Source organism: Gekko japonicus, unplaced genomic scaffold, assembly GCF_001447785.1.
Source record: "Gekko japonicus isolate JY-2015 unplaced genomic scaffold, Gekko_japonicus_V1.1 scaffold185, whole genome shotgun sequence".
NCBI classification, from domain to species: domain Eukaryota; kingdom Metazoa; phylum Chordata; class Lepidosauria; order Squamata; family Gekkonidae; genus Gekko; species Gekko japonicus.
This window is the reverse complement of record NW_015176457.1, coordinates 1,109,420-1,126,206: the sequence shown is the minus strand read 5'-3', so window position 1 is coordinate 1,126,206 and position 16,787 is coordinate 1,109,420. Positions and strand designations below refer to the sequence as shown.

General features: G+C 43.5%; 2 protein-coding genes across 2 annotated transcripts in view; one reads left to right on the top strand and one right to left on the bottom strand.

Annotated features, from left to right (window-relative positions):
- WWC2 (WW and C2 domain containing 2) overlaps positions 1–16,787 on the bottom strand; it is a 197,167-nt gene that overhangs the window by 112,163 nt on the left and 68,217 nt on the right. The gene's annotated exons all lie outside the window — the stretch shown is intronic.
- Positions 15,608–16,453, top strand: LOC107123676 (olfactory receptor 1L6-like). The gene has a single exon (XM_015426980.1). The coding sequence runs from the start codon at positions 15,608–15,610 to the stop codon at positions 16,451–16,453; it is 846 nt and encodes a 281-aa protein (XP_015282466.1).

The following is a 16,787-nucleotide window of genomic DNA, read 5'->3' as shown; positions in this document are numbered from 1 at the left end:
ACAGAAGTCCGTATGGTCAAAGCAATGGTATTCGCAGTAGTAATGTATGGCTGCGAGAGTTGGACCATAAAGAAGGCCGAGCGCCGAAGAATAGATGCTTTCGAATTATGGTACTGGAGAAGACTCTTGAGAGTCCCTTGGACTGCAAGGAGATCAAATCAGTCAATCCTAAAAGAAATCAACCCTGCCTGTTCCCTGGAAGGCCAGATACTGAAACTGAAGCTCAAATACTTTGGCCACCAAATGAGAAGCGAGCTGACCAGCAGACATGCCTGGCTGTTAGGTTTAAATGGCTGTGAACCATTAAACTCCTCAGCTTCGCTCCCCCCTTTGAAGGGAGGAAGTGAAACCAACTGCCAGCCATTTAACCCTTCCTGGGCATTCTGCCCCTTTCTCTTGGCCCCAGCGAGCCACAGCTGGGAGAAAGGTGGAAGGCATGGAGTTTCCAGAGTGGTCCCTGCCCCCTTTCTTCTGTCAGCAGCTTGCCACAGCCGGGAGAAAGGGGGAACCAAACTTGTCAGACTGGCTCAGTTTGGGTGGGGCCTGTTTGGGTCAGTTCAGTTTGGGGGCCAACCTGAGCCTCGAACTGAATCACTTTTTTCGGGTTCGTGCCAATCCCCAGTAATGACATCTGGATGCAACCAACAACCTACAGTTTCAGGATCTGTTGGGATGTGAATCAGGCACCTGCTTGTCAGCACATTCGTGCCCCTTGGGATTTAAGAGTTAAAAGGGAAAGGAGAAGTATTATTCTGCCAGGCTTCACCATGCCTGTATCTCCCCCTTCCCAGGCAGTCTTTTTTTTTTTACCTGAACCAACTATAAATCCTTCGAGGATGTGCCCATTTATGGTCTCATCTGTGTAGATCTCAGGTCTGGCTCTAGTTCTCCCTGCCTGTCAGACTGCCAGCTTCTTGGTACACTTACCTGTACCCTTGCATCCCTGTTCTAGCTTCTCTTAAAACATACTCCTCAACTTGCACCTTGAGATGGTGCTAAATTTATGCAGTACAGCCTTCCTGTAGGATCCGTCCCAGTGCTCCATCTCAACCTAATCCACCCGGGCTGGTTTGGTGTAGTGGTTAAGTGTGCGGACTCTAATCTGGGAGAACCGGGTTTGATTTCCCCACTCCTCCACACACAGCTGCTCTGATGACTTTGGGCAAGCCATAGCTCTGTCAGAGGTGTTCTTGAAAAGAGCAGTTTCTGTCAGAGTTCTCTCAGCCCCACCTACCTCACAGGGTGTCTGTTGTGGGGAGAGGAAGGGAAAGGAGTTTGTAAGCCGCTCTGAGACTCTGAGTGAAAGGTGGGGTATAAATCCAAACTCTTCTCTTCTTCTTAACACTTGGTGTGCCCAGCCATCTGCAAACTGGTCCTGACAGACACCAAAGAGGTAAAGGATATTGGGCAAATTAGCTTCTTGCTGCCACCCTGTGCTAACAAATTAAGCTTTAACAGAGTCTCCCAGGTACCAGTGAACAGTTTGCATCTTGAGCAAGACGGGGGTGTTTCTGATCTGTTTCCTCAGAGAGTCACAATGTCAGAAACAATGGATGCAAGCATGTGCATGGCCAACATGATAGGAAGTCATGAAAATCTTAACAGTTTATAATAATCAGACACCAGTGACTGGCACTTGGTGGCCATTTTACAAAGAGAACAGTTTATGTGTGGAGACTTCAAGCCACGATTTTTATGGGTGTGTGTTTTAATAACACATATATAAATACCCTATTTATCAGCAGAGCTAAAATCTTGCAGAGGTTTGAAAAATAAAACATAGGGGAGGTTAAATGGGCACGAATGATGTTACATAATGTAGCTCATTTTTGCTGATGATGGAGGAAGCACTTAGATCAGTCACCATCTCCAGAATGCTGTGAAATATTCTAGTTGGGCAAATAAATACTAGTTACCGTACTGAGGTTTTTCAAGAACCTAAGAGAAGACAAGAAAGAATTTATATGAGAAGCCATCTTTTACCGATCCAACTGAAAAGGTTTCGGAAGTTTTTGCCTAGTTTAGGAGCAATTATATTTGCCTTTTCTCATATTTTTAGGACTACCATTTCTTTGCAAAGGCACAGCCTCCTTTTGACTTTGGGGATAAATTCTGTATGGAGAATTAGAAAGGCAACATGACTTCTTTGCTTAGGCAACTCATGTTATAGGGTTCCAACTCTTTTTTTGTTTGTTTGAAAAAGAGCCACAAGGTGCTATTCTAACATAGGATTCTGTTCCATATTTTCCTTCCTAAATTTCTAGTGCCTGATCAAGCTTGCTTGCCAAAGACCATCAAGCTTATAGTAACTGTTAACTATCAATAATAGAATTAACTTCCATCAGACGCATTTTGAGAGCCAGGACTTGAGTACAAACACTAAATAATGATGCTTTATGATGGAGAATGTGCCATCTCCTACATACACACCATTAGATTACACATAGACACACGCCTCACATTCTTTGGGGTGACAGCATTCATACAGGGGATCTCTGAAACAAGAGGTGTTTGAAGAACCTACTCCTGGTAAATATGTTACTGTTTGCAATACTGTCATTCTAGAAGAGTTTAACATGAAAAACCTGAGGCAGTTTCTTTTTTAAAAAGGACAAAATTGCCTGGCTGTAGTTTATGAAAGCTTATTGTGCAATATACCTGTTAGTCTTTAAAATGCCCCAAGACTTCTCTTTGTTTATAGGGAGGGAGAAGGAGTGTTTACCGATCTATTGTGCTAAGACCACACTAAGAGGTAGTACAATGGAAACCACATTTTGAAAAACAAATAAAGGCTACATGCCAATAATAGATGAAGTTGGAAAAATGCACATACAGTTATTTAAAAACATATCAAGTAGCTTCTGTAAACAAAGATACTGACTCATATCAATCAGCAAAAAATAGCCCATCTATATCAGCCAAAAGCACTCTGGAATGAAACTTCCTTACATTTCTTTCTGAAAAGCAGAAATGAGGCTACCTTCCTGTCTTCTTTCGGCAGAAAATTCCACAGGGTTAGAGTTATAATCAGGGGTCATTTCCTGCAGGAGCGCACAGGAGCGGAGCTCTGGCAGTAAAGAGCCCAGGGGGCGGGCACATGCAACAAGCCCCACCCCCTGCTCCCAGCAGCCCTCAGTCAGAGCAAGAAGCAGCCAGGTAAATTGCAGAGGCCCCCCCTGGTCCAAAAAGGTCTAGTGGCACCTTTAAGACCAAGTTTTATTCAGGTACAAGCTCTCCCTCCTCTGTGAGGACAGATCTGCATCCCCCCCCCAATAGCTAACAATCCAAAACAGTCCAGTGGAGCCGGAGCGGTGAGTGTTGCCTTCTGACCAGAGGTCATTTCGGGGGGGGGGAACGCAGGGGAACGCAGTTCCCCCGGGTGAGGTGCAGGGGAAAACAGTCCAGTGGAGCCTGAGTGGTGGGTGTTGCCTTCTGACACACTTCTGGTGATGTCAGGGGGTGTGGCATATCCAAATAAGTTATGCTAATGAGCTGTGCTAATGAGCTCCTGCACCTCTTTTTCTACTAAATGACCCCTGGTTATAATCAAGAAGTCCTTAGCTCAGACTGAAGAAGAGCAAACACTCCTATGGAGTGGAACATGAAGCAGAGATGGCTGAGAGAAGTACAGTGGGCACACAGACACATATGGAGAGGGATGATACCTCAGATCAATAGGTCTTAGGCCTATTATGCACAGGTGTTTTCACCGTGCATGTCTGTTGGGCTTTCTTTATTGTTCTGCATTGATTTTCCTCCCTTCAGCACTCAGTTCACTTTCTGGTCGCTGTTTCCCTGGGTTTTCTGAGAGTGCTTTTGTGCCAATTTTCCCCTTGTTTCACTTCCAAGCTGAAGGTAATGCAAAAGTGTACAGATTTCCATGGATTCCCCCTGCTCCTTTGCTGCCTCTCAAAGGTTACTCCCCACCCACATCAAGGTCATTTTGCCCACTCTGTATCTTCTGCCATCCTCCCCCCTTCATCGGTGTACAAGCTCTATTTTCCCATTGTTTTAAATGTTTTTAATTTTTTTACAAGTGGCATGAGTCTAGCAATATGAGATTATCACTAGTCTCAGATCGCTGAACAAAAGAAATTAAAACAGGGAGGAAGTTTAAAAGGAACTGTGCGAGGTTTAGTTCCCTGCTGGTATTGTATTTATCTCTCACATCTGGTCATTGGATGCTACGCAAGGACAGAGGAGGGAGTAAGCTTATAAGGAGTAAAGGATCCAGTAAAGGTCCTCAACCAAATGCCTGGCAGAACATCTCTGCCTTGCAGGCCCTGTGGAATTGCATAAGATCCCACAGGGCTCTGATATTATTTGGCAGAGAGTTCCACCAGGTCATAGCCAGGGCTAAAAAGGCCCTGGCCCTGGTTGAGGTCAGCCAGATCTCTCTAGGGCCAGGGACCACCAACAAGTTATTCTGTGAACAGTGCAATGCTCTTCCGGGGGTATAACAGAGGAGGCGGTCCCGCAGATACATCAGTCCCAGACCACTCAAAGACTTAACGGTCAGAACCAAAAGCTTGAACTTGACTCGGTGCTCCACCAGAAGCCAGTGCAGCTGGCATAGCACAGGCTGAATATGTGCAGTCTGCAATGTTCCTGTTCAGACATGCGCTGCCCCATTCTGTACCAGTTGGAGCTTCCAGGTCAATCTCAAGAGAATGCCAGCATAGAGCGAGTTACAGTAGTCTAGCCTGTTGGTGACCATCATGTGGATTACTGTGGCCAGGTAGGAGCATGACAGGAAAGGGGCCAGCTGTTGGGCTTGGCATAGATGGAAAAATGCTAACCTGGCTGTATGTGTGAGCTGAGCCTCCATATTGAGGGAGGAAACCAGGGTCATACCCAAGCTCCTGACGAACTGCACCGGTAACAATGGTGCCCCGCCAAGGGCTGGTAAGCTGAACTCAAGTTCTGAACCCCTCAGCCACAGAACCTCCAAACCCCAAACCTCCAAACAATCTTAACCACCTGACATAACTAGTCAACAGCACAGGTGACAATAATGTACCCTATGGAATTCTACAAGTCAGGTCCAACAGAGCTGTTTCAACTTCTCCAATGGAAACTCTTTGTATCTGCTAAAAAAAAAAAGGACTGAGATCACCAGCAAGTTCCCTTTTTAATGCTTACCCCATTTTCCCTGCTGATCTACCAGGATGGGGTGATTTATCAAGTTAAAAGCTGCATATAAGTTCAAGAAGACCAAGACAGAAAGAGTAGCCCTATCTAGTTATAAACGTAGACTATCCCCCAGAGCAATCAAACTATGCCAAACCCATGCTAGACTGAACTAGACAAGGCAGATACAACATTTAAGTATATCCAAAATTGCGCTACCACCACCTGCTCAATATTCTTATCCCAAAAGAGAAAGGTTGAATACAGACAGATCATGTGGTACTTTGCCAAAGAAGGGCTTTAAAGCACATATCTAATCACTGACTGTTTGCAAACACAGCATTCCTGAATCATCAGTCCTTGTTTTTAGGGGGGAGGGAGGAAATTAAGCAGAATTTTTCGCTTTGCAGCCAAAGCCATTGTTACCTTTTTTGTTTTATCCTTTATTATTGTAATTTTGTGATCATGAAAAGCAATGGCTTTAGCTGCAAAGTAGTACTTAAACACTCTCCCCCACAATTGATTAAGAAATGCCATACCTGGAGAGAACAGGAAGTAATTAATTAGGCTTTTTTAAAAGGAACAAAGGCAAAATGTGGAACGTTTGATGAATGGATAGGTTTCATAGTAAATGTATACTTGGATCTTTCCCATAGGGATGAGAATTGCTGGATTTTTATGGGGATTATAATATATTAAATACCAAACAGAAACCCAGTTTCAGTTCTACTTGCTGTTGGTTTGGGGGAAAGGAATGAGTCTGACTGAGCAGCACAAAAGTATTCCATTATCAAAGCATTACATCAAAATTTCCTAACATTATTTACATACACAATTTTATTTATTTATTTGTTTGATTTGTTTGATTTATATACCGCCCTCCCCATGAGCGGGCTCAGGGCGATTTACATCAAGTTAGACAAATTAAAACAACATAAAATCACAGTGTCTTTCTTGTGTTTCCATACTGCATTCTTGCTCTTTACTTGCAGTTAAATCCATCTTCTCAGAGTCACAACTACTTTTTCCAGTCAAGTTGTTGCTACATATAACACATCTATGCACCCTTTGGTATGCAAATAGTGTTTCTAATCCTTCCCTTTGGAACCATCTTCATACATCACACAAAGAAAGAAAAAATGGAAAGAAAATCATCTCACTCTAAGATGTATGAAACAGATTGTTATATTTACATTCACATTCACAGAATTCCCCTTCTCTGGGATCAAGTCACTTGAACTGTATGTTGAATGAGGACAGTGAAAGGAAGATCAATTTATGTTCATACATATTTTTGCTATCTGCACTGAATTTAAAGCTATAATGAAAAAAAGGTTACAGACTATTACATGACCACTTTCACACCATTTTGTCAAATTTCTAGAGTGAACAATTCAAGACAGCGTTGTAGGTCTTCGCCTTTAATTTGGCACAAGTTTATGTGAATTGAATCATCAGAGGGCCTGTTATGTGCATTTTTCTAAGTTCATGTTGCTCCACATAGTAAAAGACTTTGAATATATTGGGGGGGGACACAGTTTTCTGAGTCTGAAAAATAATAGCTTTTATTTCAGTTTCTTTGAGAGCTTCCTCTTTTTCGCTCTCAGAAAATGTATTTTTTGAAAGCAATGGTTTGAATCCTAGGGATGCCTTGTGACCCATGAAATGGCATTGCTGAGGATCTGTGGCATCTTACTGCCTTCATTTTGGACCATTTTTGTGCTGAGGCCCGCTTCCTGTGCTTTGAGAGCAACATCTGATTATGACCTTTAAACCTTCAGAGGTCCACATATCTGAAGGACAGTCTCCTCCCATGTATTCCCACAAGCCAACTACAATGATTTTCAGGCTGCTGCCTGCTGACTGTTCCCCCTTTTAGAGTGGCTTGCCTGGTATCATGTGAGAGGGGGAAAAAAACTTTGAGACCATGTCTCATATAAAGGCCAACATTCAGAGATGACCAGGCCACAATTAGGAACCTCCACTGATTTTGCCAGTGGGCCTTTTCCCACAAAAGATACTCCATGCCATCATTAACATAGCCTTATGTTTATTACTTTGTCCATACCTTACTTATCAACATTAACATATTGCCGAGGGTTTCCGACTCTGAGTTGGGAAATTCCTGTAGATTTGGACATGGACCCTGGGGTTGGTAGGAGGAAGCAAAGCAGGGATATAATTAGTGTTGCCAGCTCTGGGTTGTGAAATTCCTGGAGATTTTTGGGTGGGCCTGGGGAGGGTGGGGTTTAAGGAGAGTCTTCAGTGGGGTATAATGCCATAGAGTCTACCCTCCAAGGAAGCCATTTCTCTAGGGGAACTGATATCTTTTACTTGGAGAACAGTTGTACTTTTGGAAGATCTCCAGCCACCACCTAGAGGTTGGCAACCCTAATATTACCTCACTTCGAAGCCATATCCATCATTTGGCACCAGTTACCTCCAAATTCCTATCTTCCCTTGAGGTTGAATTTGCCCCTGCTCACCCCACTGGCATAGTCTGTCTTCCTGGTACCCATCCTCTGCTCCCCTTTGTTTCCCAAATAAAAAAGAACAGAGTCGTTTCCCTATGTGCCCCACTTGTTTGCCCTACATTGCCTGTTCTAAGGCTGAATTCAGTCTGGCAATTTGCAGCAGGAGCCAGTCATGGCAAAAAAAGCCCCGGAATAAACTGTTCCAAATTTTCCCAGTCACACAGGGCCGACAGATGCGGGAGCGTTCAGACAGCTGGCCCGGAGGCACGGCTGTAAACGGCCTTTCCCTCTATGTGTGTATGGACGCATGGGCGCATATGCGCTCACGCGCATAAGCGCATCTGGCCAATTTGGGATGGACCCTGGTAGCACTGGCACCGCATTGGGCAGTAAAGCGGAGCACAGCCAATCCGGTCGCTGCTGCCTTATGCGCGGAAACACCCGGAGCACACTGTAGAAGCGGGTTGCTCCCGGCTTTTCGGCTTTGTGTTCACCCTTCCAGGAAGCGGAATAACGCGGGATAAAGGCGCTCTCCGCGATTTGCTACCACTTTTGTCAGGTATCTTTTTAACGCGGGAGTGAAGCGGAACAGCATGGCTTGCCTACGGGTGGGGAACGCCAGGCAGATGTGCCTGTGTGAATGCCCCCTTTAATCCGCTTGGGAAACGTCGCTGAAACGTGGCTGTAGCAGGGCAAATTGCCAGTCTGAACTCAGCCTAAGACTATGCTATTCATGTTTGGGGCCCCATCTGAAGCTTAACATATGGTCCTGTTTTCTCCCTTTTAGGATTCACGTTGCTCAGCTACCTGGACCCCTGTATTGGTGCTGGAGTCTCTACTGCATCACAGGATTGGTAGTTATATAGCTCAGTCTCTCCCTCAGTCACTCTCCTGCTTTCTTTCCCCTGCATTTGAGTTCCCCATTCCTCTGCCTGAATGGGTAGGTTACTCATGCTCTTGGTACATGCTCTTGGTATCCTGTTCAGATCGCTAATTCCCCTTTCTCTCTGATGCTGTGCCTCATTCCCCTTTTAATAAACTCTACCTCCATGTATATTCCTTTCTATCTTTATTATATGTATTTATTTACTTCATCTAGTATATTCTTCCATAGTATAGCCTGATCTCATCAGGTCTTGGAAGCTAAGCAGGGTCAGTACCTGAATGGGAGACCACCAAGGAAGACTTTATAAAGAAGGCGACAGCAAACCACCTCTGCTTAATCACTTGCCTTCAAAGCCCTATGCGGTTTGCCATAAGTCAGTTGTGACCAATGCTCTCTCTAAGCTGTGGAGCCTTGTAAGCAAAAGATTCTACTTTGTGAGCTACTGGCATTAAGTTGTGAGCAAGTGATTTGGCAACCACATAAATTAGTTTGCTCTGGAGCCATCCTTCCTGATCTAAGACAAAAAAAGTGTGAGCCAGAGGCTAAAAAACTGTGAGCTAGCTCACATTAACTCATCTTAGAGCCAACACTGGTAACACACACACTCACACAGAGTACACCTTTCTTGCTGAGATTCAAGGAGGCTTATACAATTTAAAATAGTGCAATAAGAACAACAGAAAATACACACCTATCAGTGACTAGGACTGTGTTCCTAAATTAGAGAGGGATGCATTACAATTGGACTATACATACATATAATGAAACAGAGTTCATTTGCACAGTTGGCAATGTAATGAACATTACAGTTAGCAATGTAATATCTCCATAGAACAAAGCAATGAAAACTGGCTAAATTTAACTGATATTAAAACAACCTTAATGCCTATTATAAAACTGCCCTACTGAACAGTTCTGCTTTACCCACTCAGTGGGATGATAACAGCCTCCCCAGAACTCAGGTATGAGAAGCTGTCAATCTTACCCATTTGCAAGGTAGAACCTCTAAAAGGCTTTGCTCAGAAACAATGCTGCCCCTCTGAGCAACCGTTTTTGACACATTATGCAGAATGATAGAAGCGTGGGAACTTTCCTGACCTCAACAAGCATGCCCATGCAACTGGTGGGAGCCATGGCAGAGAAGGCTCAGGACTGGGCAGATGTCGACTGAACCCATTTGCAGTATGCATCTTCAGAAGGTGTTGATCAGCAAAGCTGTCACTACGGAGCATGATAAGAGAGAGTAAAGGTAAAAGTAAAGTTTTCCCTCGCTCGAAAGCTAGTCAAATCCAACTCTAGGGGGCAGTGCTCATCCCCGTTTCTAAGCCAAAGAGCCAGTGCTGTCCAAAGACGTTTCTGTGGTGATGTGGCTGGCATGACTAAATGCCGGGGTGCATGGAATGCTGTTACCTTCCCACAGAAGCAGTACTTATTTATCCACTCGCAATTTCTTGCTTTCGAACTGCTAGGTTGGCAGGAGCTGGGGCCAAAGACGGGAGCTCACTCCGTCACATGGCACTAGGGTCTTGAACTGCCGAGCTACAGACCTTCTGGTCTGCAGTTCAGTGTCTTAACCTCTTAGCCACTGCAGCCTCCATAAGATAAGAGAGAGAGAATCCTGAAAATATGAGGGTCCTAAACCTCAAAAGAGCCCTGTAGATGATAACCAGCGCCTTGAAATAAACCCAGTAACAAAATATTATCCAGTGAAGGGACTGTAGGATAGGTGTAATAAGCATGTTCCACCTAGTTCTCAACAGTGTACTGTACCAGCTGGATTTTCCAAGTTGTCCTCAAGGATAGGTCCATGGAACATTACAGTAGTCTAGTTGTAATGTTACTGTGGCATGGATTAATGTGGCCAGAAAGAATGGATCAAGGTAGGGAGCTATCCTCCACAGAAAGTGAAAAGAAAAGAAAACTTTTTTGTGTGGCCAAATTAAGTTGCTTCTCCAACAATAATGTTGGATCCAGAATAGCCACCAGACTCTTAACTTAATCATCTGAACCCCACTGCAACTGGGAAGCACAATATGCCCCAAGATCTCAGCCTTTCTGACCAGCATCATCTTGTTGAGATTTAGTTTCAACTTATTCACTGTGATGGACAGTAAATGGTTAATGCTGTAACCTGGGCTGAGAACCTTGAGTGACAAGAGATTCAAATGGAATTCTTCAGTTGACAGTGTCAGTTAGGAGTGGGGAGTTGACAGTTAACAGTGGGAAAGCAAAGCATACTGTGAGAGGATCAAGAAGAAACCAGAGTGAGGGAAGTGGGAAGCTTAGCCCATCCCTAACAAGTCTGAGGGAAACAGCTCCTAGAAGGGGGGGCGGGTGATCCCTAGCTAGTGGATAACAAAGGAAACTGGAACTTGTGTGAATGTTCCTGCCTTCACCAACTTTAATGTCAGTGAGACTCAGAAACTTATACTTGTTTAGGTAAGCAGAGACTGCCAAGAAATCTCTCTCCTGAATAACAAAAACAGTTACTTGTTTGTGGCAAATTATCTGGTGTTTATTTTTATACAAAGTATATTTATTTTATACAAAGTATATTTCTGTTGCCTGTTCACCTCATAAATCCAAAACCTAATTCCTACCTGACCATTTCCCCTAAAGTGAAATAAAATAGTTGGTTATTTTTCATTTACTATCAACCTCTTGTATGCCATTATCAAACCAGGACAAAAAGAAAGATTTTAGTCTTTCCCTTCAGTTCCCTAGACTGGGAACTTCCAATTTGATCCATAATAATTTAAACCCATCCACAGCACATCCCTTGATATTTCTGCCTTCAAGCATCTCAACAGGACACTATGGTCTACTGTATCAAAAGCTGCTGATAAATCCAGCAACAACAATGTCTACATTCAAACAGAGATCACTGATTAAGGCCACCAACACAGTCTCCATCCCATAACCGGCCTAAAGCCAGATCAGAAAGGGTCTAGGGTAGATGTATCATCTGAGAAGACCTGGAGCTGTTCTGCAGCCACTCTCCCAGTTATCTTACCCAGAAAGGGCAAACAAGAGACTGGATAATAATTGGCCATTATCATTCTTCTCCAGCAATGTCTTTTTCAGTAGTGGACTGCTACCTTTAGTAACCAAGGAAAAATATCCTGACACAGGGACTGATTTATAATGAGCATCAGGAGAACATTAATCCACTCCTTACAATATTCCAGTAACCAGGATAGAGGACTCAAGAGAACATGTGGTGGTGGCCTTAATGAATACCATGTTCTTACCAACACTGGTCACTGTAACCATGTCAAAATTATCAATAAACGGATCAGACAGTGCACCAGTCATTTCTGTTTCCTGGAGTATATTATAGCCAGCATCCAAATCAAACATGTAATAGATTATATTGGCAAAACGTTTTGCACCTAATTCTGACTTCCTGAGGGTTAAAGACTCAAACCTAGGAGTCAGCAAGTTCCAAAACAACTGAGCTCGGTATGAACTAGTTAAAGCAATGGTAGTGGAAAAGGATGACTTCTTTGACACTATCACCACTGCCCCACAGACTTTCCCAAGGGCACCATAGCATGCTCTGTCACATTCAGTCTGAGTTTTCTGCCAATACCATTCTAGACCGCTACCAGCCACCTTCGAGTTACTCAGCTCCACAGGAAACCAAGGTACAAGATTCTGCCTGAACAAAGGGACAGATCATTGGGGGCAACCTTATTGATAGCTTCCAGGAACTTTGAGTTCCCAGTTCTCACCACAGCCTTCTAAACTTGCAGTTGCTCTTCATCTGCAAGTCAAAAGATCCTTGCAGCTGGTGTGTGGGTCATTAATTTGATTGGTGTTTTAGGGCCGTTAGGTCTGGGGGATGCATGTAAAAATATTGATCCCTGGGACATTTTGCTTCAGCCAATGATAAAGCCTGAGCTCTAAGAGTGAGAAGCTGCAGAGGAGAGGTCGTTTCTCCACGTTACCACTACTAATTAGGTTTTTATTAGTAGTAGTATTACTAGCAGAACACAAAACAGCTTTAAAAAAAAAACACCCTTTATCTATAAGCTTGGGTAAAAAATGTTTTCGCCTGGTGCCTAAATGATGGTAAGGTGGGCATCAGACAAGTCTGAGGGGGGAGGGCATTCCTTCTGCAGGCAGGGGCACAGAGACTAGGTCTTGGGAGGCAGATCTCAACTGCTGGGCTGGGCAATACAGCAGACCATTTTGTGAATGCATTTGAGGTACAGGACGATATTAACTGTCACATGCCTAGAGCACACGTGTACCTACCAACACTGTAACAATGGGGGACCCTTGCAAACAAAAAGCCACACAGGTCTTGAAGCCGCAATGGGGAGGAAAATGAGGCAAGACTGCCCCTCCTCCCTTTTTCGTCACTTGAAGGTCCATAAGGATACAACCAGCAGTTTGAGATACTTATTAATGAAGCAATAATACTTGGGATTTACATAATGTTTTCAGTGTTTATTTCTGTTCCCATAAACTCTCTCAGCAATCCTAAAGCATATCCTGTAAGACAAGCTAGCATGGTTTCTGCCATATTGCAGATGGGGGCGGGGTGGAACTTAAAAAACAGTTATTTGACTCACACCACCTCATGAATTCACAGCTGAGGCGACATTTGAACCAGGGACATCAGGGCTCAAGGCTCACATACTGAGCCATTACTTTACATCAGCTTTCAAACACAAAGAATGCAGACTGCACAAAAAGAGCCTGGGGTTATGTGTGCAACTTTATCCTCTCTTGGCTCTTAAAACAATACCTGTATTGTAAGGTGTTTTAATTTTTTAAAGCAAAATGCCCATGGACCAAACAAAGCAAGCCAAGAGGGAAGTCTTATTTGAAACAGTGAAAAGGCTGTTGCCACTGCAGCTGGTGCAATAGTTAATCTGTCACCTGTCCTGCTGCACAATTGATAATGTATATAAAAACAACCACCAAAATGCTGCATCCACCATTAAAGGTTAACAAAATGTTTAGCAGAGTCCTGTGTGCTGCAGTTTACAATGATTAGACCATTACATTCTAGTAGGTGAATTAAAGCTGTAATCTCAACTTTAGCATGTAAGACAAATGACCTTCTTTTGACCTTTATTGCAGGCAAGCTTACCTTCCAGTGACTCAAACAAAGAGAGCTCTCTTCAGAATACCAGTTCCTATACCCAACATACCTGATCTGTACTGCAATACAGAAGCATTTCACTATAATCACTGCATCAAAGTGAATGAAAGTACCCCCAAGCGAGCATTTTTTTAACACTTAATTTTTTTATTTTTTTGAAAATAACAAATACAACAGCAATAACAACTTCAATTTAAACAGTGGTAATAGATTGTGATACATTTCAAATAAGCAGTCAAATAGGTAGCTTATACATAGTAAAATCGTTCTCAACAGATAAAAGTGGATATTATTTAAATAATTAATAGAACACAAAGTCCAAATATTTCTTTGGCGTAGACCATTTCTTAATCGGAGATGAAGTAATATACTCAAAAAAGGAAACCATTTCTCCTAGAAATTTGGAGGATTTTGAGTCTTATGAAATGATAACATCTGGAGTGCTAATTTATCTGAGACTGCTAAATTCCAGAGTACATGGCAGTAGTCACTACATATGTTTACTTGCAACACATATGCATTTTTCCTCACACCAAAGACTGGAGCAGAGCATAATATCCTCCTTTGAGGATCTGAGTGCCCATTTTAAGCCTAGACTGTAGAACTTTGTGGAGTGGCTTCTGTGCTGGCATAGAGTATGTTTGATTGTGTGAATGACCACTCAAAGAATATCAGTTACAAATCAGCAGTCTGTTTTTGCCCCTTGTGAAGTGGTATTTTGATAGATGCAGGATGGGATGGGAAGAGAATTCTACACTTCACATCTGCAGTGTTTAATTTTCGCCATATATATAGAAGTTAAACCTACAAATCTCTCTGTAGTTCATATAGCTTGTGTGGTATTTATGTGTGCCTTGGGGACTTTGCTGTCAGGTGTTCCATGTACCTTTCAGATGTTAGGTTCTAAAGTAAAGACACGGGAAGATTAACTGTTGCTGATCAGTACTGCCATACTAAGACACTGTGTATTTGATCATATGCAGAGTTACCAGCTTCTGTAATGCCACCAGCTAAGACTGGTTCTTGCCTGTCAGTGGATGGGCACCGTCATGAAAATGAAGAAAGTTGGCATGATGGCTGCCGTGAATGTTACTGCCATAATGGACGGGAAATGTGTGCTTTGATCACCTGCTCTGTACCCAATTGTGGAAATCCCACCATACATCCAGGCAAATGTTGTCCATCATGTCCAGGTAAATTTATTATCTGTTTTGTATTGTAAAATACAAGTTTTCCATCTTTTTTTTTCTTTCCAAGATGCTATAGTAAAGACAGACCAGTCAAACCATGGGATACTTGTATATAACATTCCATTCTAGTCTTTGAGTCAACAATTTAATTCATTCTGAACATAATTTTACCCACAAACAGATGTATGTATTGCTTGCTACTATTTAACTTTTTTCCCCCTGGAGTTGGTGGTATTCACTTTTCACTCTTTAGACAGTTCACTTTATTTCACTCACTTGGATGATCCATCCTCCCCTCAAGTACCACAAGATAATTGGTTCTTCAGCTGATTTCCTAATCTTGCCATTTTTATGGCTATTTATGCTTCTGTGTCTGATATTGTTAATGCTACTGGATTCAGTGATAGTGTTACCTGAATGAATATGAGGACACAGTTGGGGCCTGGATTTGCTGCAGCACCTAGTTCATGGGTTAATGTACCTATTAGGTGGCTTTGTTATTGCTGCTGAGTAGCTTTTTAAGATTACAGACCTGTCTATAGTTAAGGATTAATATCATGCATATCACCTAAACTAATTCATTTGCTCATCTGCCAGCCTAATATATGCCAACAAATGCTCTTTTGGTGTCTGCATAGTTCCAGCAGATTAGAATCATGGTAATGTTAGAGATGGAAGGGACTTTGCAGGTCATCTAGTCCAACCCCCTGCACTCTGCAGGAGCATAGCCGAAAGATAGCCCTACAACATACCCGAAAGATGGTCGTCCAGCCTCCACATGAAAACATCCAGCGAAGGAGCATCCTAGGCCATGTACATGCTGACGGTGACAGGGAACCTTCTCACTGTGGCAGCGATCCAGACGGACGACCGCCTCATCCATACTCCCATGTACTTCTTCCTCAGCTGTCTGTCATCGGTGGATGTAGGCTTTACCTCAGTCATCGTTCCCACAATGCTACTGAGCTTAGGCAGTAGACATGGCCAAGGAGGGACCATTTCTTACACTGGATGTCTTACCCAGATGTACTTCTTTTTGGCCTTGGGGAACACGGATAGCTACCTGCTGGCAGCCATGGCCATTGACCGCTACGTGGCCATCTGCAACCCTCTCCATTACGCCACAGTTATGAGTCACCGATTATGCCTCCTGCTGTTGGCCGGGTCTTGCCTGGTCTCCCACCTCCACTCCCTCCTGCAGACAATGCTTGTCTCTTACCTCACCTTCTGTGCTTCCAACAGGATCCCCCATTTCTTCTGTGATATCCAGCCCTTGCTGAAGCTCTCTTGCACTGACACCAGCATCAATGAACTGGTGGGCATGACTGAAACTTTGGCAGTCATCATGACCCCCTGCCTGACAATCATGGTCTCTTACATCCGCATTCTCATGACCGTGCTGAGGGTACCTTCAGTCTCGGGAAAGCTCAAGGCATTCTCCACCTGTGGATCTCACCTGACTGTGGTTACCCTCTTCTACGGGAGCATCATCTGGGTATATTTCCGGCCTTTGTCTAGCTACACCGCTGTCAAGGACAAGGTGGCTGCCGTCATGTACACGGTTATCACCCCCATGCTGAACCCCTTCATCTACAGCCTGAGAAACAGAGACATGCACAGTGCCCTCAAGAAAGTGGTAGGGAGAAAAAGAAATTAGGACTGGGATATGATGCTGGGGAGATATTAACTAGCAAAGGAACAGAAGTATTTTTTTATTTTTAATTTACTCTTTATTGGTTTTCAACAGGGTTAAGGAAAGGGAAAACACACAAACAAAACAACAAAATACATACAGACATAAACAAGGTTTCCATCCCACCATCCTTCCACCTAAAACATGTTTCCCTTCTATTATTTGCAGTGAAACTGATTTGTTGAGGTAGGATTTGTTAATCAGGGGTCATTTCCTGCAGGAGTGCACAGGAGCAGAGCTCCCGCAGTAAATAGCCCAGGGGGCGGGCACATGTGACAAGCCCCACCCCCTGCTCCCA